Source organism: Lynx canadensis, chromosome D3, assembly GCF_007474595.2.
Source record: "Lynx canadensis isolate LIC74 chromosome D3, mLynCan4.pri.v2, whole genome shotgun sequence".
NCBI classification, from domain to species: Eukaryota; Metazoa; Chordata; class Mammalia; order Carnivora; family Felidae; genus Lynx; species Lynx canadensis.
This window is the reverse complement of record NC_044314.2, coordinates 17,707,039-17,726,734: the sequence shown is the minus strand read 5'-3', so window position 1 is coordinate 17,726,734 and position 19,696 is coordinate 17,707,039. Positions and strand designations below refer to the sequence as shown.

Below are 19,696 nucleotides of genomic sequence, written 5' to 3'. Positions count from 1 at the left end.
ATTTACTGCGAGCTCAGGGCTCTGGGTAAAAAGCCCGTGGGGAAGAAGAATGAACTGAGTGGAGTTCCCCCCCCCCCGGGGAAAATGCCTTCAGCCTCCCCACCCCCCGCCGCCCCCCAAATGCCCAGGTCGCCCCTTCCCCAAAGCAGAGGGCAAGCGAGAGAGGAGGGTGGGTCAGCTCGGAAGGCCAAACCCACGCCCCGGGCTGACCCGCTCTGAGGCCGGGTGAGCCCGGGAGAGCCACGCTGGAGGCCTGGGGGGTGGGGTGGGCGTGGGGGCAGAGCCCCGCCACCCCGCAGCCCGCGGCCCGCCCCCAAGTCCGGCCTGTGATTGGCTTGGGGGGCGCGTGTGCCCGCCCCGGCGAGGCGGGGAGGGTCCCCTCTGGGCGCCGGGTGGGAGGAGGCGGAGGACTGGGCGGAGAGAGCGGGGGCCGCAGGGAGCGAGCGAGGGGGCGGGCGAGCCGGGTTCCGGAGATCCGAGAGCAGGCTCCGAGAGGGGCGGAGTGCTGCGGGAGGGCGAGCGGGGAGGGAAAGCCCGGCGGGCTCCGCGCCGCCGCCCGCTGCACGGCGCGCTCTCCGGACCGCCAACCCGTACGGCCCCGCAGCCTTCCGGGAAGAAGCGGCGCAGGCGGCGGCCGCAGCGCGCGCTCGGGCTCCCTCACCTGCCGGCGCCCGGCGGCTCCCCCGGCGGGACGCGCGCAGGCCGGGCGCGGAGGAGGAGAGAAGACCGGCCGCCCGCGCCGCAGCCCAGCCGCCCGGGAGCGCCTCCGAGCCCTCGCGGGGCGCCGGCTCCATGGCGACCGGGCTCGGGGAGGAGATCTACGGACTTTCGGAAGATGAGGTGAGCGGTGTCCCTTCCCTCCTGGGACTCCCCGGGGAGTTCCTGTCCCGCGCCGGCAGGGGGTGGGGATCGGGCCGACCCCCGGGTGCGCGTCTCCAGCGCCTGCGGCGGAACCTCAAAGGCGGGTGTGCTCTGCGGTTGGGGCCCGGCTTGGCTGGGGCCCGGCTTGGCTGGGGGGTGGTCTTCGGGCCCTTCCGCCCGGCGCTTGCGCCCCCAAACCGTAGCGGTGCGCATTGTTTGTAAATAAAGCGGCGCGACGCCCTTCGAGCCGGGGTTCGCCCCGCTGCTCCCTGCTTTGGGAGTGGGAGGAAGGCGCGTGCGCCTCTCTGGCCGCCTGTTCCCCCTCCTCTCCCAGCAGCGTCTCCCGGGCTGTTGGGCAACTTTCCGCCTCTCGCCCCTCCAGCCCGGGAGTCCATGATGTATGTCACGTCTGGGTCTCGGCTGGGGGCCCGCGCCGCGCGGGGGAGCCCGGGGCCGCGGAGGAGCCTGAATTGTCTTCCCTTTGGAACTTTCCAGCGATCGAGTCAGCAAGTGCTCTTGATGAATGTGTGCTTATCACGGTGGGAGTAGGCGACACGCTCGAGCTGGGTGTGTCTGTCCCTTCGGCTTGCGGAGTCGAAACCAGGAGAGTGGATCTCGGGGTCTTTTCGGTGGGGAAGAACGGCTGGCGTGGTGGCAGGTGCTACTGGAAACTTGGGGGAAGCTTGCAGCCCTGCCATTTTTTTTTTTTTTTTCTCCTTTTTCTTTCCTCCCAAGGATTTAAAGCCCGGCACCTCCGGGGTAGAGACAAAAGCTCAATTGAGCTCTTTTATTAATAAAGCAAATCAGATAAGCCACGCCTCCAAGGCTGCCGGTTCGACTGGAAAGAGCTTTGTTTTTACCCTCACTCCTCGCAGTTTCCCACTCCTCCTTTTCGAAGCGATCCTGGTAAATCGCTGCTGAGCCCTCTCTCGACCAGCCACGCTCGGCTCTTATTGGTGTGTTGCGCGGCCAAAAAGGGGGGGTGGGAGGCCTGTCGCTGGCGCGGCGTGACCGGCAGGCTGGATGGAGCAGGTAGGAGGGGTTTGCCATCTGGCGGGGTGCGCGCTCAGGTCTGGCTCCCCTTTCGAGAGGTGAATTTACAACCCATGAAGCATTACTCAGCAGGGAGGTATTTCCTATCCTGGTTGTTCATTTCATGAAAAGTTGATGCCTGGAAACCCGAGGATTTCTGGCTTTCCCTTTCTTCCTCTCCTTTCTTTTCTGAGGTCCCCTCTTTCTCCGGGGTTGGGGGTGGGGTTCACGGAAGGCTATTATCTAGACCTGCCCATGTTATGGCTTCTCTCTCACCAGCTTTCTGGTATGGGGTGTGTGTGTGTGCGCGCGCGTGCTTTGTAAGTGTGTAATAGAATAGTTATCTTGGGGTGGGGAGGGTGTTTGGGGGTATGGCTTTTTTTTTTTTTTTTTTTTCCTTAACAGCTAGGTAAAGCTTGCTGTGGTGTATATTTTATCAGAGAATGATCGCAATGCAAATGTGTGATTTACGTTTTCGATTATTTTGCCATGCTGTGCTCGGGTAAAATAATTTCCTTTTTTGGAGCAGTCACCTGGGGATGGGTGAAAGGACCATTGTTTTCTTTTACCCAGGGGGTGCTGCTCTCCCCGGCAGGCTCCTCTGCCGGAGCTTCCCCTTTCACTCTCCACTTCTCCATTTAATGAGCAGCAGTAGATGGCAGGCAGCGAGCTTTTAGGAAGGTGCTGAGATACAGACATTCCTAAACAAAGGGCTTTTGAGGTATTGTGGGGGAAGACCGCTGCATTTCATCTTTGGTCTCTCTCGCTTTTTTACATGATTTTCAAAGCTCCCTGAAAAAAATATATTACTATTAAGAGTGTTTTGGGAAATTTAACGGGATCAAGGAATGCTATGTACATCCCTGTTTAATCTTTCTTTACATGTACATCCAGTGTCCCCTTCTACCTAGAGTGCATCTTGCCGCTTGAGTTAACACAGATCTTCTTAACTGGCGTCCAGTGTGAGAGTGAAGGATGAAATACAAACAGCATTGGGGTTTGTGTGTATATGTATGACTGGGTTCATTCCTGCATGTTGCTAGAGGGATGTTTGGGGCTGTATGGGGAGCAGCACGAGGTGACGAAGACATTTTATTGAGTGATGGCTGTGTCGCTAGAACTCTTTAGATTCCACGCCCCCCACCCCCACCCCCTGCACGTTGTATTACAAAAGGCAACTCACATCTGTTGTGTTTTTTCAGCTTCCCCCGCCAGTGAGAAAATAAGGCAGGGCTGTTTTGATGACTTCCCATTTCTATGGTATTTGCTTTTTATGGGAGATTTTGCACTGTCAGGTTACCCTTTGGAAAATCAGGGAATGCCTTCGTAGAATATTAACAAATTGTGGAATTTGCACAGTTTGTTTGGTCTCTCTGAGTTAGTCTGGGTAAGGAAACAAATGACAGATCTTCACAGGCTCCGAAAGCAGACTGGCTGAGGCTGTTTTTTCCAGGCGTATTAAATATGGGTGTACCTCAGCTCGGGCACTCGATGTGCTGCAGGACATCACACAGGAGGAGGTTTTGATTGCCACACAGTTATCTTATGCACCTCTTAGCAAAATAGGTGTCCCTACCTGGCACATTTCTTAGAAGTAAGTTTGCTTTTTTCGTTGGAAGTTGATGGGAGAGCACTGTGTGTTTGGAGGGCACTCAGGTTTTGTATCCCCTCTCAGAAAGCTTCTTTAGCTGTAAGTGCTGCTGCTGATGCAGTGGATGCCAAGACGGAGGACCTTGCTCCTAGGTCTCTCCAGCTTGTAGAATGGAAGGGATTAAATGTGGACTTTGCTTGTGGGAATGCACGTACTGTTTATTTTTTGTGTCTTTCCGGCTGAGGTTCCTCAGTGAGCTATTATTCCTATTTACTGGTTTAAATCGGGTCACCTTCAGGAAGCCAACTTTGAAATTGCCGTCAGGTGAAGGACTTTGGGTGTTAGATGAGCAGATTGGCCAAATTTTGTGATTCCGGGCCCAGCATCAGATTGGGTTTGGAATCCGAATGGTTGGACCAGTTGCGTCTGGCACGCTTTCTTGGCAGTTTTTTGTTTTGCTTTGTGTATTTATTTATTTAATGGCAATCCCGTAGCACATTTTGGCAGTTTACTTGGGAGTGTTACTGTTGATCTTCTGAAATCTTTTATTACAACATCCTAAGATTTTGGAAATCCTTTATGGAAGAGATTTTTGCTGGGTGAAATACTAAAGTCTCAATGACAGCTTTCTTATTAGATGTGCCATTTTTGGGGTGGTTACGGGGAGGTAAATGGCATAGAAATGAAGGCCAGGCTGACGTGGGATAGTCCTTTGACACCTTCCGTCTGTAATTTATGCAAACCAGCATAATTGGCGACGGTTTCATATGCTTTCTCTATACCTAGCACCATGTTAGGCCTTGATGTACTTGTCTCATTCAATCCTCATGAACCCACTGTGAGGCGTGTTAAGATTTACAGGTGAGGAATGGAAGCTCAGAGATGTTAAGTGACCTGTATAAGGCCACACAGCGAGGAAGTTACGGAATTGGGCCCTGAACCCCGTTCTGTTGATCACACAGCCCTAGCTTTGAACATGCTTCCTCCCTTCCAACTTATCTTGAAAGGTCTTCATAGCTGGGTTGTTGAGGTTAATTTGCAATGGCGATAAACATCAGGAGTTGTAAACTGAATGACCTCTAGGTCTGCATTGACCGGGAGGCTTTCTTAGCATGGTCTCCATTGTGTTTTCAAACTTGGGAGTTTTTACAGAAAATGGTAAAAATCTGACCTCACTGGGGCTCCATTCTCACCTGGCAACAATTAGTGGGTCCTAGGCGTCGCCCTGGAGATGTCCCCTACACCCTATTCTAGGTTTCTCGTTATTCGCTTGCATATAATTACCTCCTTCATAACAAGCACTGAAGGTTGGCGCAGGTCTGTTTTCTTTAAGAGGCTGCCAACTTGAAGATGCACCATTATTTTACGTACCACTAAGAAAGAATGAAAAAAAAATTGCTGTCACACCGTGTTATACCATTAATTTCATGAAGCATCCTTATTTCAGGGTGTTTTAGAATTCGTGACTCCAATTAGAAACCTGAGATAACCCTGGGCCGTCAGTTTCAAATAATACGCCAGTCATTCAACACTTTCAAGTCAGTTGCTAGTCAGATTTTTGCCTTTCTGTTACTGCGAAAAGGGGTAGCACGTGGGAAATGGTCTTGACTGGACATTGGCAGAGAAGAAGCAGGGAGCCCACAAGAGAGGCCACCTGAATAGCCATCTGTAAGTAATTCAGAGTAGTCGTTAATTTTTTAAAAAGTGGTCTGTGTGTGTTTTCAAGAGATCACTTGGGAAACCCTGCATGCTGTCTCTGAGGCTGTGCAAAAGCGATCACAAGATTGCTTTTGGAAATTAGTTTAGATACTGTTTGGATCTAAGGGTGGATGCTGAAAAGCAGTTTTGTAGAGGGAGATAAGACTTGCCCATTTGTTCCAAGTCCAAATGCCTGAATCAGGCCTAGCAGTGCTGGCTGGTATGCTCTGGGCCCAGGACACGGGCTTACCCTGGTGACAGCCTGCATCATGATTGGTAACATTTAAGAAAAACTCTAAAAGGGCCTAGGTTTTATTGTGATATTTAAAAGCAGTTATTTTTCATTTATATATTTTTTTATGTTTGTTTATTTTTGAGGGAGAGAGAGTATGAGCAGGGGAGGGACAGAGAGAGAGAGGGAGACACAGAATCCCAAGCAGGCTCCAGGCTCCGAGCTGTCAGCACAGAGTCTGACGTGGGGCTCGAACTCACGAACTGTGAGATCATGACCTGAGCCAAAGTCTGATCGTAGCCAGCTGAGCCACCCAGGCATTCCTGAAAGCAGTTTTATAAATGGGCAAATATAACACATTGTCTTAAATTCTACTCTCGTTAGATTTTTTATTTTTTTTCAGTTCAATGGAATTTGTAGAAATCGATATTTTAATTTATATCCTCTTCAGTTTTATTTAGTCAGAATGTTCTGAATTCTCCTGTTACTGAAAAGCAGTTTCCTTAAGGAATAAAAATCATTTTGCCCAAAGGGGTAAGGACAGCATTAAAACAGGAATCGTCAGACAATCCTGGATTCTTCACCATGGCAGAATTTGTTAAAAAAAAAAAAATTTTTTTTTAATGTTTATTTTTGAGACAGAGAGAGCATGAACGGGGGAGGGTCAGAGAGAGGGAGACATAGAATCTGAAGCAGGCTCCGGGCTCCGAGCTGTCAGCACAGAGCCTGACGCGGTGCTTGAACTCATGGACTGTGAGATCATGACCTGAGCCAAAGTCGGATGCTTAACTGACTGAGCCACCCGGGTGCCCCTACCATGGCAGAATTTAAAGGGAAGAGGTTGAATGGTAGCCGGGCATCTTCTCAGTGCGGTGAGGACCCACATCACCAGGAAACTTCCTTGCAGGGTGGTTCTGTGATTTTGGGAGCATCAATATGCTTGACGTGTAGTCAGGAGGAATCTCCAGGGAGAAATCCCGGGCATTAGAGAATGATGTCACACGCCATTGAGGGGAGAAACCTTATGCTCACTGCCTGTTTAATAGCCTTCCCGCATGGTGCAGTTATTTATTTATTTTTTTTAATTTTTTTTAAACGTTTATTTATTTTTGAGACAGAGAGAGACAGAGCATGAACAGGGGAGGGGCAGAGAGAGAGGGAGACACAGAATCTGAAACAGGCTCCAGCCTCTGAGCTGTCAGCACAGAGCCCGACGCGGGGCTCGAACTCACGGCCCGTGAGATCATGACGTGAGCCGAAGTCGGACGCTTAACCGACCAAGCCACCCAGGCGCCCCCCGCATGGTGCAGTTCTTAAACAACATAGCAGCATGGTAGTAGAGAAACCAATCAGTTTCGAGACATCGAGATCGTCTTACAATTCTTATTTTGAGTTAGAAGATCTGTTTTTACAGACTTTATTGGTGCCTCTGAATTCGGGGTCCTGGATGAATAGGAGGGTTTTCAAGTGTTCTTGATGCGGTGGGTCTTTGACGTGTTTTTGCCTTAGTGATCTATTTAATCGATAATAAAGCCAACTACATGATCTTTTGACAATCCGTATTAAAGAGGATCAACATGATATATGCATACTGTAACGATGAAAATAAGTATGCGGATGTTAGGCTTGGTGGAGGCTGGGAGAAGGGTGACCAAATGTTACTTTCTGTTTTTGTATTGTTTCTCTTCCAGGTCACCGTATAAACAAATAGATCTCACTTTCTGACTATAGGTGGCAATGTTTGTACTGTTTAATGATGTTACCCTTGGTTGGGAGTTGCTTGTTGGGGGAATGTAGAAATGGGAGCCGAATTTAGAGATGAAGATCACGTAGATTTAAGAAACCAGTATCTTCCTACAAACTGAAAAAAGAAAAAATTAGTTGGGTAACAATACCTAAAGTGATGTGTGTCAACGTGATCAGTTTCAAGCATCATCCTTTCTCTAAGGTTCGCCCTTCTCCAGAGCCTATTAAATTTAGAAGAGGGAAGGCACTTGGTTGTGCTGGTTGTTGGGGGGGGGTACCCACAAACACACTCGGAAATGGTCCTTCTGAGAAACACTGCTGTGTCCTTTCTTGGGTGCCTAGGGACTTCTAAATAATGCTGGTTCTATACGGACTGTTCCAGAATGGCCATCATGGGCTTTGAGAAGGAACTAATAATTCTCGCCACTCCTGGGTGCTTGATTGCTGGAGATCTTCTTGATTCCTGAGGTAGGACTGTAGCTCAGGTTCTAGCAGAGAGAAAATCGGTGGTATAAAGATCCGGGACACTTCTTTTATGAATATATAGGACCTCGTTATAGCTGTAATGTTTTGTTCTGATCCTATGTGGCCTGAATGCTGGCTGTTACTGTAATACCTTTAGGTGAGGAAAGCCACATTACATAAGTGTATCTGGGGTAACTAGCTTAGACGTGACACTCAGGTCGACTTTTTGTCCCTGACTCCAAGGTCCTGTATTGATTCAGAACTTGCCGAGTTTGATGGTGAGACTATCCGATTCCCTCGCTGTCACCACATTCAGGGTTGGGTGACTTCTTGGCAGTCACTGAGATCCACTGAGAGATCTTGTATTTTTATGCCGCCTCTTCAAGAAAAAGGGGCCATTGAAAAGTGACTTTGTTCTTAGTGTAAAATGCTGCGATGTGAAAGCCACCCTGTAAAGGAGGCACTTAGAGTGGCTTGTGGGGATAGTGGTCCATGACGGGGATGCACTGGCCATCACAGGTCAGGGTGGTGTCCCATCACCTGTGATGTCAGCTGTGGCGGACCATGGCTTCCCAGGTGCACTGGAGTGACGCAGGTATGTGTCCACCCCCCTCCTGTCCACCGGGGGGAGGCCGTGTGCTTTTTCTGCCTCTGCGCGGGACTGGCTGCCTCCAGACCTTGTGGTGCAGTGACAAGGGCTCACTTGTGTTTGTGAGCCTCGGTCTTGGCCTTTGTTAGCACGATTTGCACATTTTACTTCCCAGTTTCAGCGGCATTCAAGGCCTGGCCTTCCCGGTCTCCTTGGATGAAGCTCCGGGTCCTGTTTTGTAGCGGGTCTTTGAGGGCACTTTGCGAAGCTGGCCTTGCACTGCGGGTGAGGCGTTGAGGTGGCCTTCGTGGCTGGGAAGATGCACGTTCCTACCTGGCGGGCCTCCGTGGAACATCTGTTAGGAATTGACGTCTTAAAATGCAAACTTAGTTTTGTTCCACGATCCGTAAGATTTCAAGTGTTAATGTACATTTTGGCACCTGTTGGAAGTCACCAGTGTGAGGGCTCTAGTGAAGACGGGCTTGGGTCAGAGGTGACATAGAAGGTGAAGATCTTCTCTGTTAGTTTTTCCTGCTTAAATGAAGATGTTTTCTGAATGGGTTAGTTTTACTCAACGTGCGTAAGTCTTGTTTTAAACGCTGGAAGTTATTTCGGTCTGGTGGTCCTCCCTCCACCCCTTCCAGAAAACAAAAGCAAGCCTAAGCTATTTAGAGAATTTGCTTAGTAAGCGCTCAGTGTGTACCTCGCGGAATTTGGAGAGCCACCTACTTACTCTCCAGTCTCCCGACTACCTTTAGAACCGGTGTATGTTGGCTTCCTTTTCTGAGGCTCCATATTTCTCTCTCTCAATAAGTGATTCATCTCCAGGTGCCATCACTGCGCCAACTTGATCTTCGGCGGTTTGGGTTGGAAAGGGGAAGGAGTGTGAGGTTTCAAGAAAAAGCAAAACCGGGACTCCATTTGCTTCCTTTTATCATTCTCCAGTTCCTTTTGTGCTTCGTGAATTGTGTGTGATAATTGGATGCCAATGCAACTACAGTCGGGTTGTTTTTACACGTCTGTACTTCCTCCCCATTTGTTAGTTACTCCAGAGGATAAACGGATGTGGCTCTTTTTTTTTTTTTTTTTTTAATTTTTTTTTTTCAACGTTTATTTATTTTTGGGACAGAGAGAGACAGAGCATGAACGGGGGAGGGGCAGAGAGAGAGGGAGACACAGAATCTGAAACAGGCTCCAGGCTCTGAGCCATCAGCCCAGAGCCCGACGCGGGGCTCGAACTCACGGACCGCGAGATCGTGACCTGGCTGAAGTCGGACGCTTAACCGACTGCGCCACCCAGGCGCCCCGGATGTGGCTCTTGAATGAGGCACTCTCTGTAGGGAGCTGAACCCTGGGTTGATTCTGTGTTGTAGAGTATGTTTATCCCCATAATCGAGAAATTGGTATGTGCCATGCTGTCTGCCTTTGGAAATGATGTCTTAATTCCACCAACTGTTAATAGTGGAAGAGAACACTCTGAACTCAGAGTAAGAGCTTTTCCTTTCCTTTGAGAAGTGAGGTAGAGAAGAGCGTGCACCACCCATGGGGGTGGCTGGTGGGTTGGGGAGATATTGGAGAGGATTTAATAATGTGGAGATGTCACTCATATAGTTGGAAAAAGTGGGTTACAAAACGGGGGGTGCCGTACAGTCCTATTGTGGTTAAAAGTATTTATGCATAGAGGGGCATCTGGTGGCTCAGCCAGTTAAGCATCTGACTCTGAATCTCAGCTCAGGTCTTGATCTCAGGGTTGTGGATCTAAGCCCCGCGTTGGGCTTTGTGCTGGATGTGAAGACTACTGTGAAAAAAACAAACTATATATATGTGTGTATATATATATGTATATATATATACACACACACGTGTATATATACATATATATGTATATGTATATATACACATGTATATATACACACACACACGTGCATGTGTGTATGTGTTTATGCATAGAAAAAATGTAACTGGGTACATATCAGGATAATAACAGTTATTTTTGAGTAAAGGGATTATGGGTAATTTTCATCATCTTTTTGTATTTTACTTATATTTTTCTATATTTCTACGGTGAACTTTTTCTTAATATAAAAGCAAATTCAAGAGGCTTTAGGTAAAAAATGAGAGCACTTGTTCAGAACAGATACTGATAGGGTGATGAACATATGTTCATCAAGGGCCCTGCTGTGTGCTTTGTATTTAAGGCTATCAAGGTCGGTGCGTTGCCACTATTGCCTTTTAGGAGCTCCCTACCAACGTGGGAAGTTGAGGGATAGGTGAAAACAGGAGTGGACTTTTTTCCAAAACAAAGGCGTGGGGTGGGGAATGAGTAAATTAGACTTACTTTCACTTGCAGTACAGAGGTTTCATTTTGTCCGTCATGGACACTTAAAATTTGGATTTTCATCTTTCTGTGCATCACAGCTGCATAAAAGTAATTTAGACCATTAGTTGTGTTTTACGTTCTCTGAAATTTTTGTGTGCACAATGAAATTGGGGCCTGTGTGTGTGCGCCATAAAAACCAAACTGAAATCTATTTCTCCTTTTGCATCTTTGGGTTTTGACTCAGTCTTGTTGCAGCACTGAATAGTTTTAGATCTCGAAAAGGTACTTGGACACGGCTGTGATCATCTGTGCGACTATCTAAGTATCTGGAAGCAGCTCTTTATTTTGCCTTCGAGCTGACTTGTAACGTACATCCAGGATCGGTACGTCTGAGTACATTTCATGGTGGTCCCTTCCCGAACAAAAGGGTGCAGTTGACAAATACCATGTTATGTCTGATCTGACACTTGTCTTTGTGTGTCCCTCTCCCTGCTGCCGCTTTTAATATTTCTGACCTGAGGATGCATCTTGCAGTTGACGTGCGTGTATAATGTGGTGGTGGGTTCCCTGCACTCATACCACCCCCCCTCCTCCCCCCAAAGTTCTAGTTTGCGGGTATCTCAGAATTGTAGTGCTTGAGTTGGCCAATCTCAATTTGTGTATCGTGGTGGCCTGTGCGTTATGGTAGATTATTGATAGTTGTCATGGAGACCAGTGTTATCTTTCTTATTCAGTTATGCTGTGTCTGTTAAGCAGCCACCTGGACAGTAAGGAGGAGTGCCAGCTCAGTGACGTCATCAAGGAATCAGGTTCCATTCTTTACTCCATGGTCTAAGGCCTGACCCTTTTCAGAGACCTTATTGGTCTGAGAGTGGCAACCAGAGCTATGTTCTTTTTTCCTACTTGCAGAGGAAAGAGAATGGCTTCCTGGGTCTTTCTGTTAAGATTAAAGACATTTCATTCCCAGAAATACCTAGGCAATGTCTTGTGTCCCATTGGCCGCAGAGGCTTTGATCTGCTCATGTTTTAACCAGCTGCTGGCAAGGAGGGGATGGGATTACCTTTATTGCTCTAAGGGTCTACCCCTTGAGCTGAGGTGAAGCCCATGAAGGCCCCACAGTCCACCCACTGGATAATTCATCCACCTTCAGATATATTCACCTTCAGAAATACCCATGGCTTCCTGAAATCACATGCTCCCATTCCCTAGAGAGGCAACCCATATTTTCATCTGAGTATTGCAAGGGTCTCTGGTGATACACTGTCCCTTCTCTTACCCCTGAAAGGAGTTGTTTTTAATGGTCCAGTGATGGTATGGCTAAATAGGTTGGGTCCCCCAAAACATCAGCCTCCAATGGTGAAGAAAGTAGGATGCTACCATAAACCTCCCATTTGGAGAGGGTGAAAATAAGAAAACTCCCAGTGTGCTGGTCACCGGATCACGAATAGCAAGGCATCCTTGGCTTGGTCCGCTAGCCTGGCAGCTTATGGCTTTGCCCATTGTGGATTATGCCCATTGTGAGACTCTCCCAGGGTCCCTGTCCTCTACAGCTGCACCTGGATGCGGCCGGTCCTGGCAAACTGCCTCTTCTTGGGTCCTGCTTGGGTGTGAGTTTGGGGCTTCAGGGTTGGGTGTCTAGGGATCGAACAGCCGCAGGCTAGTGTTGGCTGATCTGGGTATTTGGCAATATTGCTCCTGTGAAAACTTAGTACTGAGTTTGTTTGCATCCGGTCAATACCTTGACCTGGTAACAACAGCCCCGTGACCTTTTCTAGATGAAGTCTCTGGTTCTGGGAGTTTCTGTGTCCTAGCGAATGGTCTCCGTGCCCTGTTCATCCCCTTCGCTTCTGCCTCAGAGCAGTTTGAAGTTAGCCTCACATGAAGAGGCATACCGTTTGGATCCAACGGACGGCTGGGCGCTTGAACCCACCCTGCCTTTGCCTAGTCAGAATGCCCAACTTCCCCAGGCTGGGATGGTGGGGCTCACAGGACCCTCTGCCTGCCCCCGACTCCACCATTTCAATCTTATTTATAGCACTTCTTTTTATACACAATCTGTTACGGTTAGGGCTCTTGATTGCAAGCAACAGTGACCGATTCTGATTAATTTAAGCAGAAAGGGATTTATTGAAGGCATTTTGGATGGCACAGGAGTACCTGTCAAGCTGGAGAGCCGGGCGTAGGCTGCGGCAGGGGCCAAGGGAGGCTGGGCACCCCAAATCACAGTGAAGGACCCGGGGCCCCACGACACTGAATGCCACCTCTGACACCGTTCCATACCTGTCTCTGGGTGCTGCGTGGGGGCATCCCCCTTGCCGTGGCTGTGTCCCTCTCCTCTTGCTTACCTGTGTCGGGGGTCCTCACCACCACTCTCGGGCTCAGTGATTCCTTCACAGGGACCCAGAAATTGTCGTACTCACAGTTACGGTTTATTATAGTAAAAGGGCACAGAGCAAAGTCAAAAGGAAGAGATGTGTGGAGTGAGGTTTAGGGGAGACCAGGTCGCCGGCTTCCACGAGTCCTCTCCCAGTGGTGGCCCGCAGCGTGTGCAGAATTCCTCCAGCAGCAGCTGTGACAGCGTGCGTCACAGCGTGTGTGGGACATTGTCCACCAGGGAATCTCACGAGGGACTCTGAGCCCCGGGTTTTGTCGGGGGCTGGCCGTGGGATGCCCTCCGCCTAGCACGCGCACTTCCAGACTCCCGGAATTGGGCGTGAAGCCCGTGGCCGGCACAGTCTGGGCACAGTGAGGCACACGTCTCGTTCGGGGAGAGTTGCACCCTCTGCGGAAGGCACTGTTTACCGTTCAAGTTTCCAGACACCGGCGGGGGCCCAGCCTCGAAAGCGGGCCTTTCTAAGGAGACCGGTCTGGGCCTGCTGCACCAATTCCCACCCGCTCACTGCCTCTTGGCATCCCCGATGGCCAGTCTCAGGCCCGTGCCGGCGACCCTTGCTGCTGCGGGAGGGGGATGCAGGGTTTGTTCCTCCTTTTTTAAACTTTTGGTTTCTGTGGTGGGAGGTGGGCCTGGCCTCCCACCAGATCTCACACTGAGCACCCCCCCTGCCCCCCACATGGGAATTGGTTTCTGATGCTGTCAGCTGGAGAGCCAGGCCTCGGCCACTGCGGGGGCCAAGGGAGCATCAGCATTCCCCTCCCTAAAAGAAGACCCAGCTAAGCGTGGATCAGGCCCGTTATAAATGTGGATTGAGTGGTTGCGATAGTGAGGCGAGGCGGTGTGTGTTTTGAGCATTTGCCATCCCTGCATCATGGAGAGGCTGTGACATATTTTTGCAAATTTTGTGTCCTTGTTGGGGGGGTTGATGAGTGTACCCCAGGTGCTGTAGGTTTACAGGTGCTCCCCAGGGACCTACGGTGTCCTTGGAGATATGGGAGAGGGATTCAGTTGAGATTGAGGTGCTGTCAGCTGCTTGAGGTTGGGGGACAGAACATTCCAGACGGGGGTGGGAGGGGAGTAGCAAACATGAAGGCCCCAAGATGAAAATGAGCTGGAGGAGCTGGGGGAATGGCAGAAAACCAGAGTGGCTGGAGCCTGGGGGGGACTGGCAGGCAGCAGGGTCAGAGAGGGGGGACAGGACAGATCAGGAGGGCCTGGACAGCCACTGTGGAGGGCTGGGCTTTCCTCGGCACAGTGGGAAGCCGTTGGAGCGTTTTTCGGCAGAGGAGTAGAGGGATCTGATTTGTGGCTTGAAGTAACTGGAGGAGAAAGGATTGTTGGAAGGACAGGAATGAATGAAGGCAGGGAGGCCAGTCGGGGAACTCCGGGACTGGTTGGGTAGGAGGTGTGGCAAGCCGGGATTCGAGCGGGGGCACAGCAGAGGGAGGCGGAATGGAGGGACCGGCCATAGGTTTTGGAGGAATTGGCTGGGACTGGACCGTTAGAGAGACTTGGGATGTTGGTGTAGCAATGGGCGGGGAAATTGGGAGAGCAGAAAGGTCTGTGCTGATGAGGCTAAAAGTAACGTGTCCATTAAGAATCCGGGTGACGCCAGCAGGCAGGTGGATATGAGCATCTAGAACCCAGCCGTGCTGTCAGGGCAGGGATGGGCTAGTTGACACTTGAGGCCGGGAACTTGGGGAAGGTGAGGATTGGGGTGGAGGAGAGGCCAAGCCCTGGGCGAGGAGGGCGGCTGGCGCCCTGGGGGACAAGTGCCGGGAGGATGAGGCGGATGCCTTGGTGGCCCTGGTAGGAGCTGTGTCAGGAGGAGTGGGAACGGAGGCCCCGGGGAGGTCACCCTTTGGAGGAATTTTGCTGTGAACGAGCGTGGAGGCCTGTGGCTGCCGCAGAGCGAGGGCTGGGTCCTGGAGGATGTTTTCTGAGGTTGGGAGACACCAGGGTGTATTTGTGTGCGGAGGGGGAGAGATTGATGCAGAAAGGGAGTCTGCCTTCGCAGTGGGTTTGGTGTGGTCACTGCTTTGGGGTTTCTGGGCCTGTTGGAAACCATCTGTGGTTGTGTTGGCATCGGTGACCCTTCGGCTGCCTCAGGCCGAGGAGGTGAGGTGGTAAGAGGTCAGTGGTTTCCTCCTCCTGCCCAGCGAAGCCAAACAATGGTGGACGTGGGGTGGGAGGGTGGGTAGTGAGTGTACATTTCCCTACGGTTGAAAAGGCACAGGAATAATGAGTCAGCACCAAACATGGCGAGGCTAGTATAGCTGTCCTAGGGCCCAGGAGCCAGCCTCGTGGCAGCCAGCACCACAGGATGCAGACCTACTCAATGAAATCACAACCAAAAAATGTAAGTCAGCAGAGAGGCGGATTGAGAGGGGTTTTTCACCTTTTCAGTGGAATGCCGAGCTTCAGAAGTACTGTTCTAATTCGTGGTTGAGCCCCAGTTGACTTTCTGGTGTCCTCTGACCTTCTCTGTCCCATTGCCCTGATGCTTTGAAACACTTTTATTGTCTTAAATTGTATATCCTCTTAAAAACGACTTCAGTCTTGTTGGAATGAGGTTGGTGTTAATACACAAAAAGGTTGATAATTGCAGGAAGGGACCGGAAGGCCCACTAATGGACAGTCGTAAGGATAAGACGAGGTGGTTTGGCCCATCCGAGTTCCATAACGGCCCTGTCGCTCCAGGAAGGAGCAGCTTCTCAGCTTACCGGGCTTATTATTGTGGCGAGTTTAACTCCCGGGCCACAAAGACTGTGTGTGCCCTTCTTTGCCAGGCGCTTTGGATTGTGGAGTCTGCAACATGACATTTCAGGCCGGTGCCCTGGTACGGACAAGGATAGTTTCTACGGTTTCTCTGCCCTTTTAAGAATCTGAGGAAAATAAAGCCCAGGGGTGTTGAAGGCTCAAAGGCGAGTCTGTGCCCTTCTGTTGAGTGTATTTGCCTCTTTGGGACTTGGAGAGGCAGGAGATCTTTTCACTTAGAGTTTCTCTCTTCCCCATTTCCCCCAATTCTAAGTTAATCCTATGGACTAGAAAAAAGGGGTAATACCTCTGTGGCATGAACAAATTAGAGTTCAGAAAGATCTCAAAAATGATTTTTTTTGGGGGGGGGCACCTGATCTGCTGAGATTGGCTGATCTGCAGGTGTCTTGGATGGAGGGCACACTCGTGGGGCCTGATGTTGTGCTGGGGATGGTGAGAGGCTCTGACCGATTTGAGACAGCCGCGTAAACGACCATCACACGTGGTGGTCCATGAAGGAGCAGAAACAGCTCTCCAGGGCAGTGCTTTTGGGTCTGGGGCGTGAAGATAGGTGGAAAAGATGGGGTATCCAGCCTCGAACAGTGAGCTCTGAGCTGAGTTTTAGATAAAGATAAGCGAACAGCCAAAATTCGAGCACTTTCTACATGCTCGGTGCTGACAGAAAGGTCTTAACAAAAACAACTCTCCTCGTCTTCACCTCAGCAATTTGAGGTGGGTGCGTCTTTCTCCATTTTATACAGTCGGGAGAGAAACTGAGGCACAAAGGTGTTAATTGATTTGCCCAGAGGGTCACAGAGCTAGTAAGAGGCAGAGCCAGGACTTGAATCGAGGCAGTCTGGCTCCCAAGACCGTGGGTGGAACCAGCACCCGTGGTGTCTCAGGGCAGTTCTTCAGGGAGGAACCTTGTCCAGGAACTGGGTGCCCCATCCTTGGAGGCACTCTGGGAAACCTGTGTGATTTGTGCTTTTCTGTTGCTTGCTGTGCAGCAAGGGGAGAGTGGATTTGAGGTGAATAACCATAGGAGGTCCTGCAGCTGGCCGGGTAGAGATGGTGATAATGACAGTGGAAGCCAGCAAGGGGGATAAATGCAGGAGGCATTTTAGGGGGCAGGCCGCATTGGATTGGTTACTGGTTGATGAGGTGAGAAAAAGGAAGGAGTCTAGAATAGTCACCCAGGTTTCTTGTTTCAGAGGGCTACATGGATGGGAGGAAGGGAGAAACCCACATTTAGTAAATACCTAGTATAAAGGTTCTAAACTGGGGGGTATCCCCCCTCCAACATTTGGCTATGCCTGGTGATATTTTTGGTTGTCACAACGTGGGAGGTGCTCCCGGCATCCAGTGGGGAGAGGCCGGGGTCACTGTTAAATATCCTACAAGGCACACAGCGTCCCCCACAACGAAAAAATACCCGGCCCCAAATGCTACTATTGCCAGGGTTGAGCAATCCCACTCCGAGGCCTACCAGTTGTACATAGAGCTATATAATTTAACCCATGGACCAGTCATGAGCTGTTGTACATCCTATCTTTCACATTTTTCCAGTGACAAAATGAAGGCTTAGAGGGGAACAGGACCCAAGCCGCGGAGCTAGTAAGTTCCAGAGTCCGAATTTGAACCCCTGTCTTCTGGTTGTAGGATTCAGACATGCCTTCTCAGTTCTCCCTGCTGCTTTTATTCCGAACGGTGCTGCAAAGGAAGAGGCGCGTCGGGCTGGGGGGTTCTTTTTCTGTAGTGCTGGCTCCAGACTGGAGGAGGCAGGAAGGAAGGTGGTTATTTATACTCCGCTCCGCATAGGATCGAATAGCTCTGCGTTTTCCGATCCTGAAGGTCTTACAGTGAAGATTTCACAGAAATATGATCATTTAGATGTTGGCTTCCCCCTGCAGATCTAAATATGGGAACACGTACTATCCTCTCCTTTAAAAAAAAATACTGTTAATTTACGGTAAGATAAAATGCAAAAATTGTCATTCCAAGTCCTATTTATTCCCTGTGCATATGAACTATTGCTGGCTGTCTTTTACTAATTTAATTACTAAGTATCCCTGTGGGAAGGGATAAACACGAAGAGGGGGAATTTGGAGGATCATCTAGGACTGCTCTGGATTTAAAGACAAATGTAAAAAAAAATACATTGGTTTGCCAGAGGTAAGGAGCCCTTTAGAGAATCCGTTTGTTTCAGTGTGTGGTCTAGAATGACCAGACAGCTTTTGGTAGCTCAGGATACAGTTGCTAATTTTCTAATGGGGTTTCTAATTTTGTCAGCTGCTGCCCACTTTGGTTATTATCCAGCTCCCGGGCAGATTTTGGATGTATGTAGCAGCCTTCCTGGGTAGCTCATGACGTTAGAGATTTGGGACAGAGTTCTCCTAGCTGAACTCTTCATAATATCGTACTATTGATATTTTCAAGGTTATGTATTTGAAGATACAGTCTTGGATGGTGATGTGAAAGGGGACTGCGTCACTGAAATTGGGATAGGAACTTTTATGGACATGATTTGTCTGTTTAAAACAGCTTTGTGCTGTGTCATCTTATTATTTTGAAGCCACACGGTGCCCTGGTGCTTGGGCTGTTGGGACCATTCGGTGAGCGCGAAGTTTGTCCTTCACCCATTGGATCTGTTGTCCTGAAACAGATGAGACTCTTGAGTCCAGCCAGTGCTCTGGGGGGTTGTCACCTTCGAATCTGTTGCCAGTCTTGCTAGAAAGCAGATGCTTAAGAGGGTCCTGAAGGGTGTTCCCATCACGGAGTTGGGCAAGCCAGTGAGAGAGTCGCAAGCTTTATGTTGGAGAGTTCATGTTTTCATTATGGTACAGACTGATAGAAAATCAGAGGGCAAATGGGCACAGGAGGGCTTCATACTTGGTTGTTGGCCGCCATCTTGGTGCAAGCAGTTGCTAGCCTGGATTATACCACTTTCAACATTGAGCTTGCTTGTATAGTTTCTGCCTTTCACATCCCTTGTTGAGGTTCACGTGCATAACTCAAAAGTAGTCCTAGGAAGTTTTGACAAATAAACCGAAGGCACAATCAGTGAAAGGAACCCTTCTAAATTTAGCTCAATATCGAGGCATAACTATCAAAATAACAAATGTCTGTTCATTCTATTGTTAACATTAGTCAGTGCCTAACTGACTGGGCTTAGCTTTTTTTGGCCCAAGATGCCCCAGTGAGGAAGACATTATTCTATATTGCTTGCCTTGGGAAGAACAGTCAATTGTGTTTCCTTTTCTGGGATGGGAAGACCGCAGGCAACATGATCTAGTATTTTTTTTTTAAATTTAATTTAAATTAAATATTTATTAAATTAAATAAATGTTTATTTATTTTTGAGAGAGAGACAGTGCGAGCCAGGGAGGGGCAGAAAGAGAGAGAGAGGGAGACACAGAATCTGAAACAAGCTCCAGGCTCTGAGCTGTCAGCACAGAGTCCGACACAGGGCTCGAACTCACCAACTGTGAGATCATGACCTGAGCTGAAGTGGGACGCTCAACCGACTGAGCCCCCGACACGTCCCTGATCTAGTGTTTTTTTAAAGCATTTGTGAAGTAGACTTCCTTTAGAGAGAAAACATCAGTGAGGGCTCCACGTGTTGGCTTAAATTATTTTTTATTATAACGTTTCTTAAAATGTGTCCAAACATGAAAAGGAATAAACACGTTTATAGTACGTGCATGACCATAGTGATCATGAGAACCAATATACAGATTCATTACAAATCTAATTCCCACCCTAATTCAGTTGAACTATGATTTTAATGTGATAGGTGATGCTGTTTGGCTAAAACCACAGCCATCCTCTGTGCTCAGGAAGTCTGGCTGCTAAGACGTTTTTTTCCTGACCTGCCACAGGCAGTGGGGTTGGGGGCGGGGTCATCATTTATCCTGTTTTCCTTTACTTCCGTTATTCAGACTTTTATTGTACTTTGTGCTAGAGCACAAAGGCATCGTTGACTTAAAGTCGAGTTAGCTGGAGACACCAT

At 49.4% G+C, this 19,696-nt stretch overlaps 1 protein-coding gene across 1 annotated transcript in view; it reads left to right on the top strand.

The window, feature by feature from the left end:
• Positions 1-755: 755 nt before the first annotated feature.
• The window catches only part of NEDD4L (NEDD4 like E3 ubiquitin protein ligase), a 344,746-nt gene continuing 325,805 nt past the window's right edge, over positions 756-19,696 (top strand). The window contains 1 exon segment of the mRNA XM_030335978.1: positions 756-840. Within this exon segment, the coding sequence (XP_030191838.1) occupies positions 793-840 (48 nt within the window). The 5' untranslated portion in view covers positions 756-792.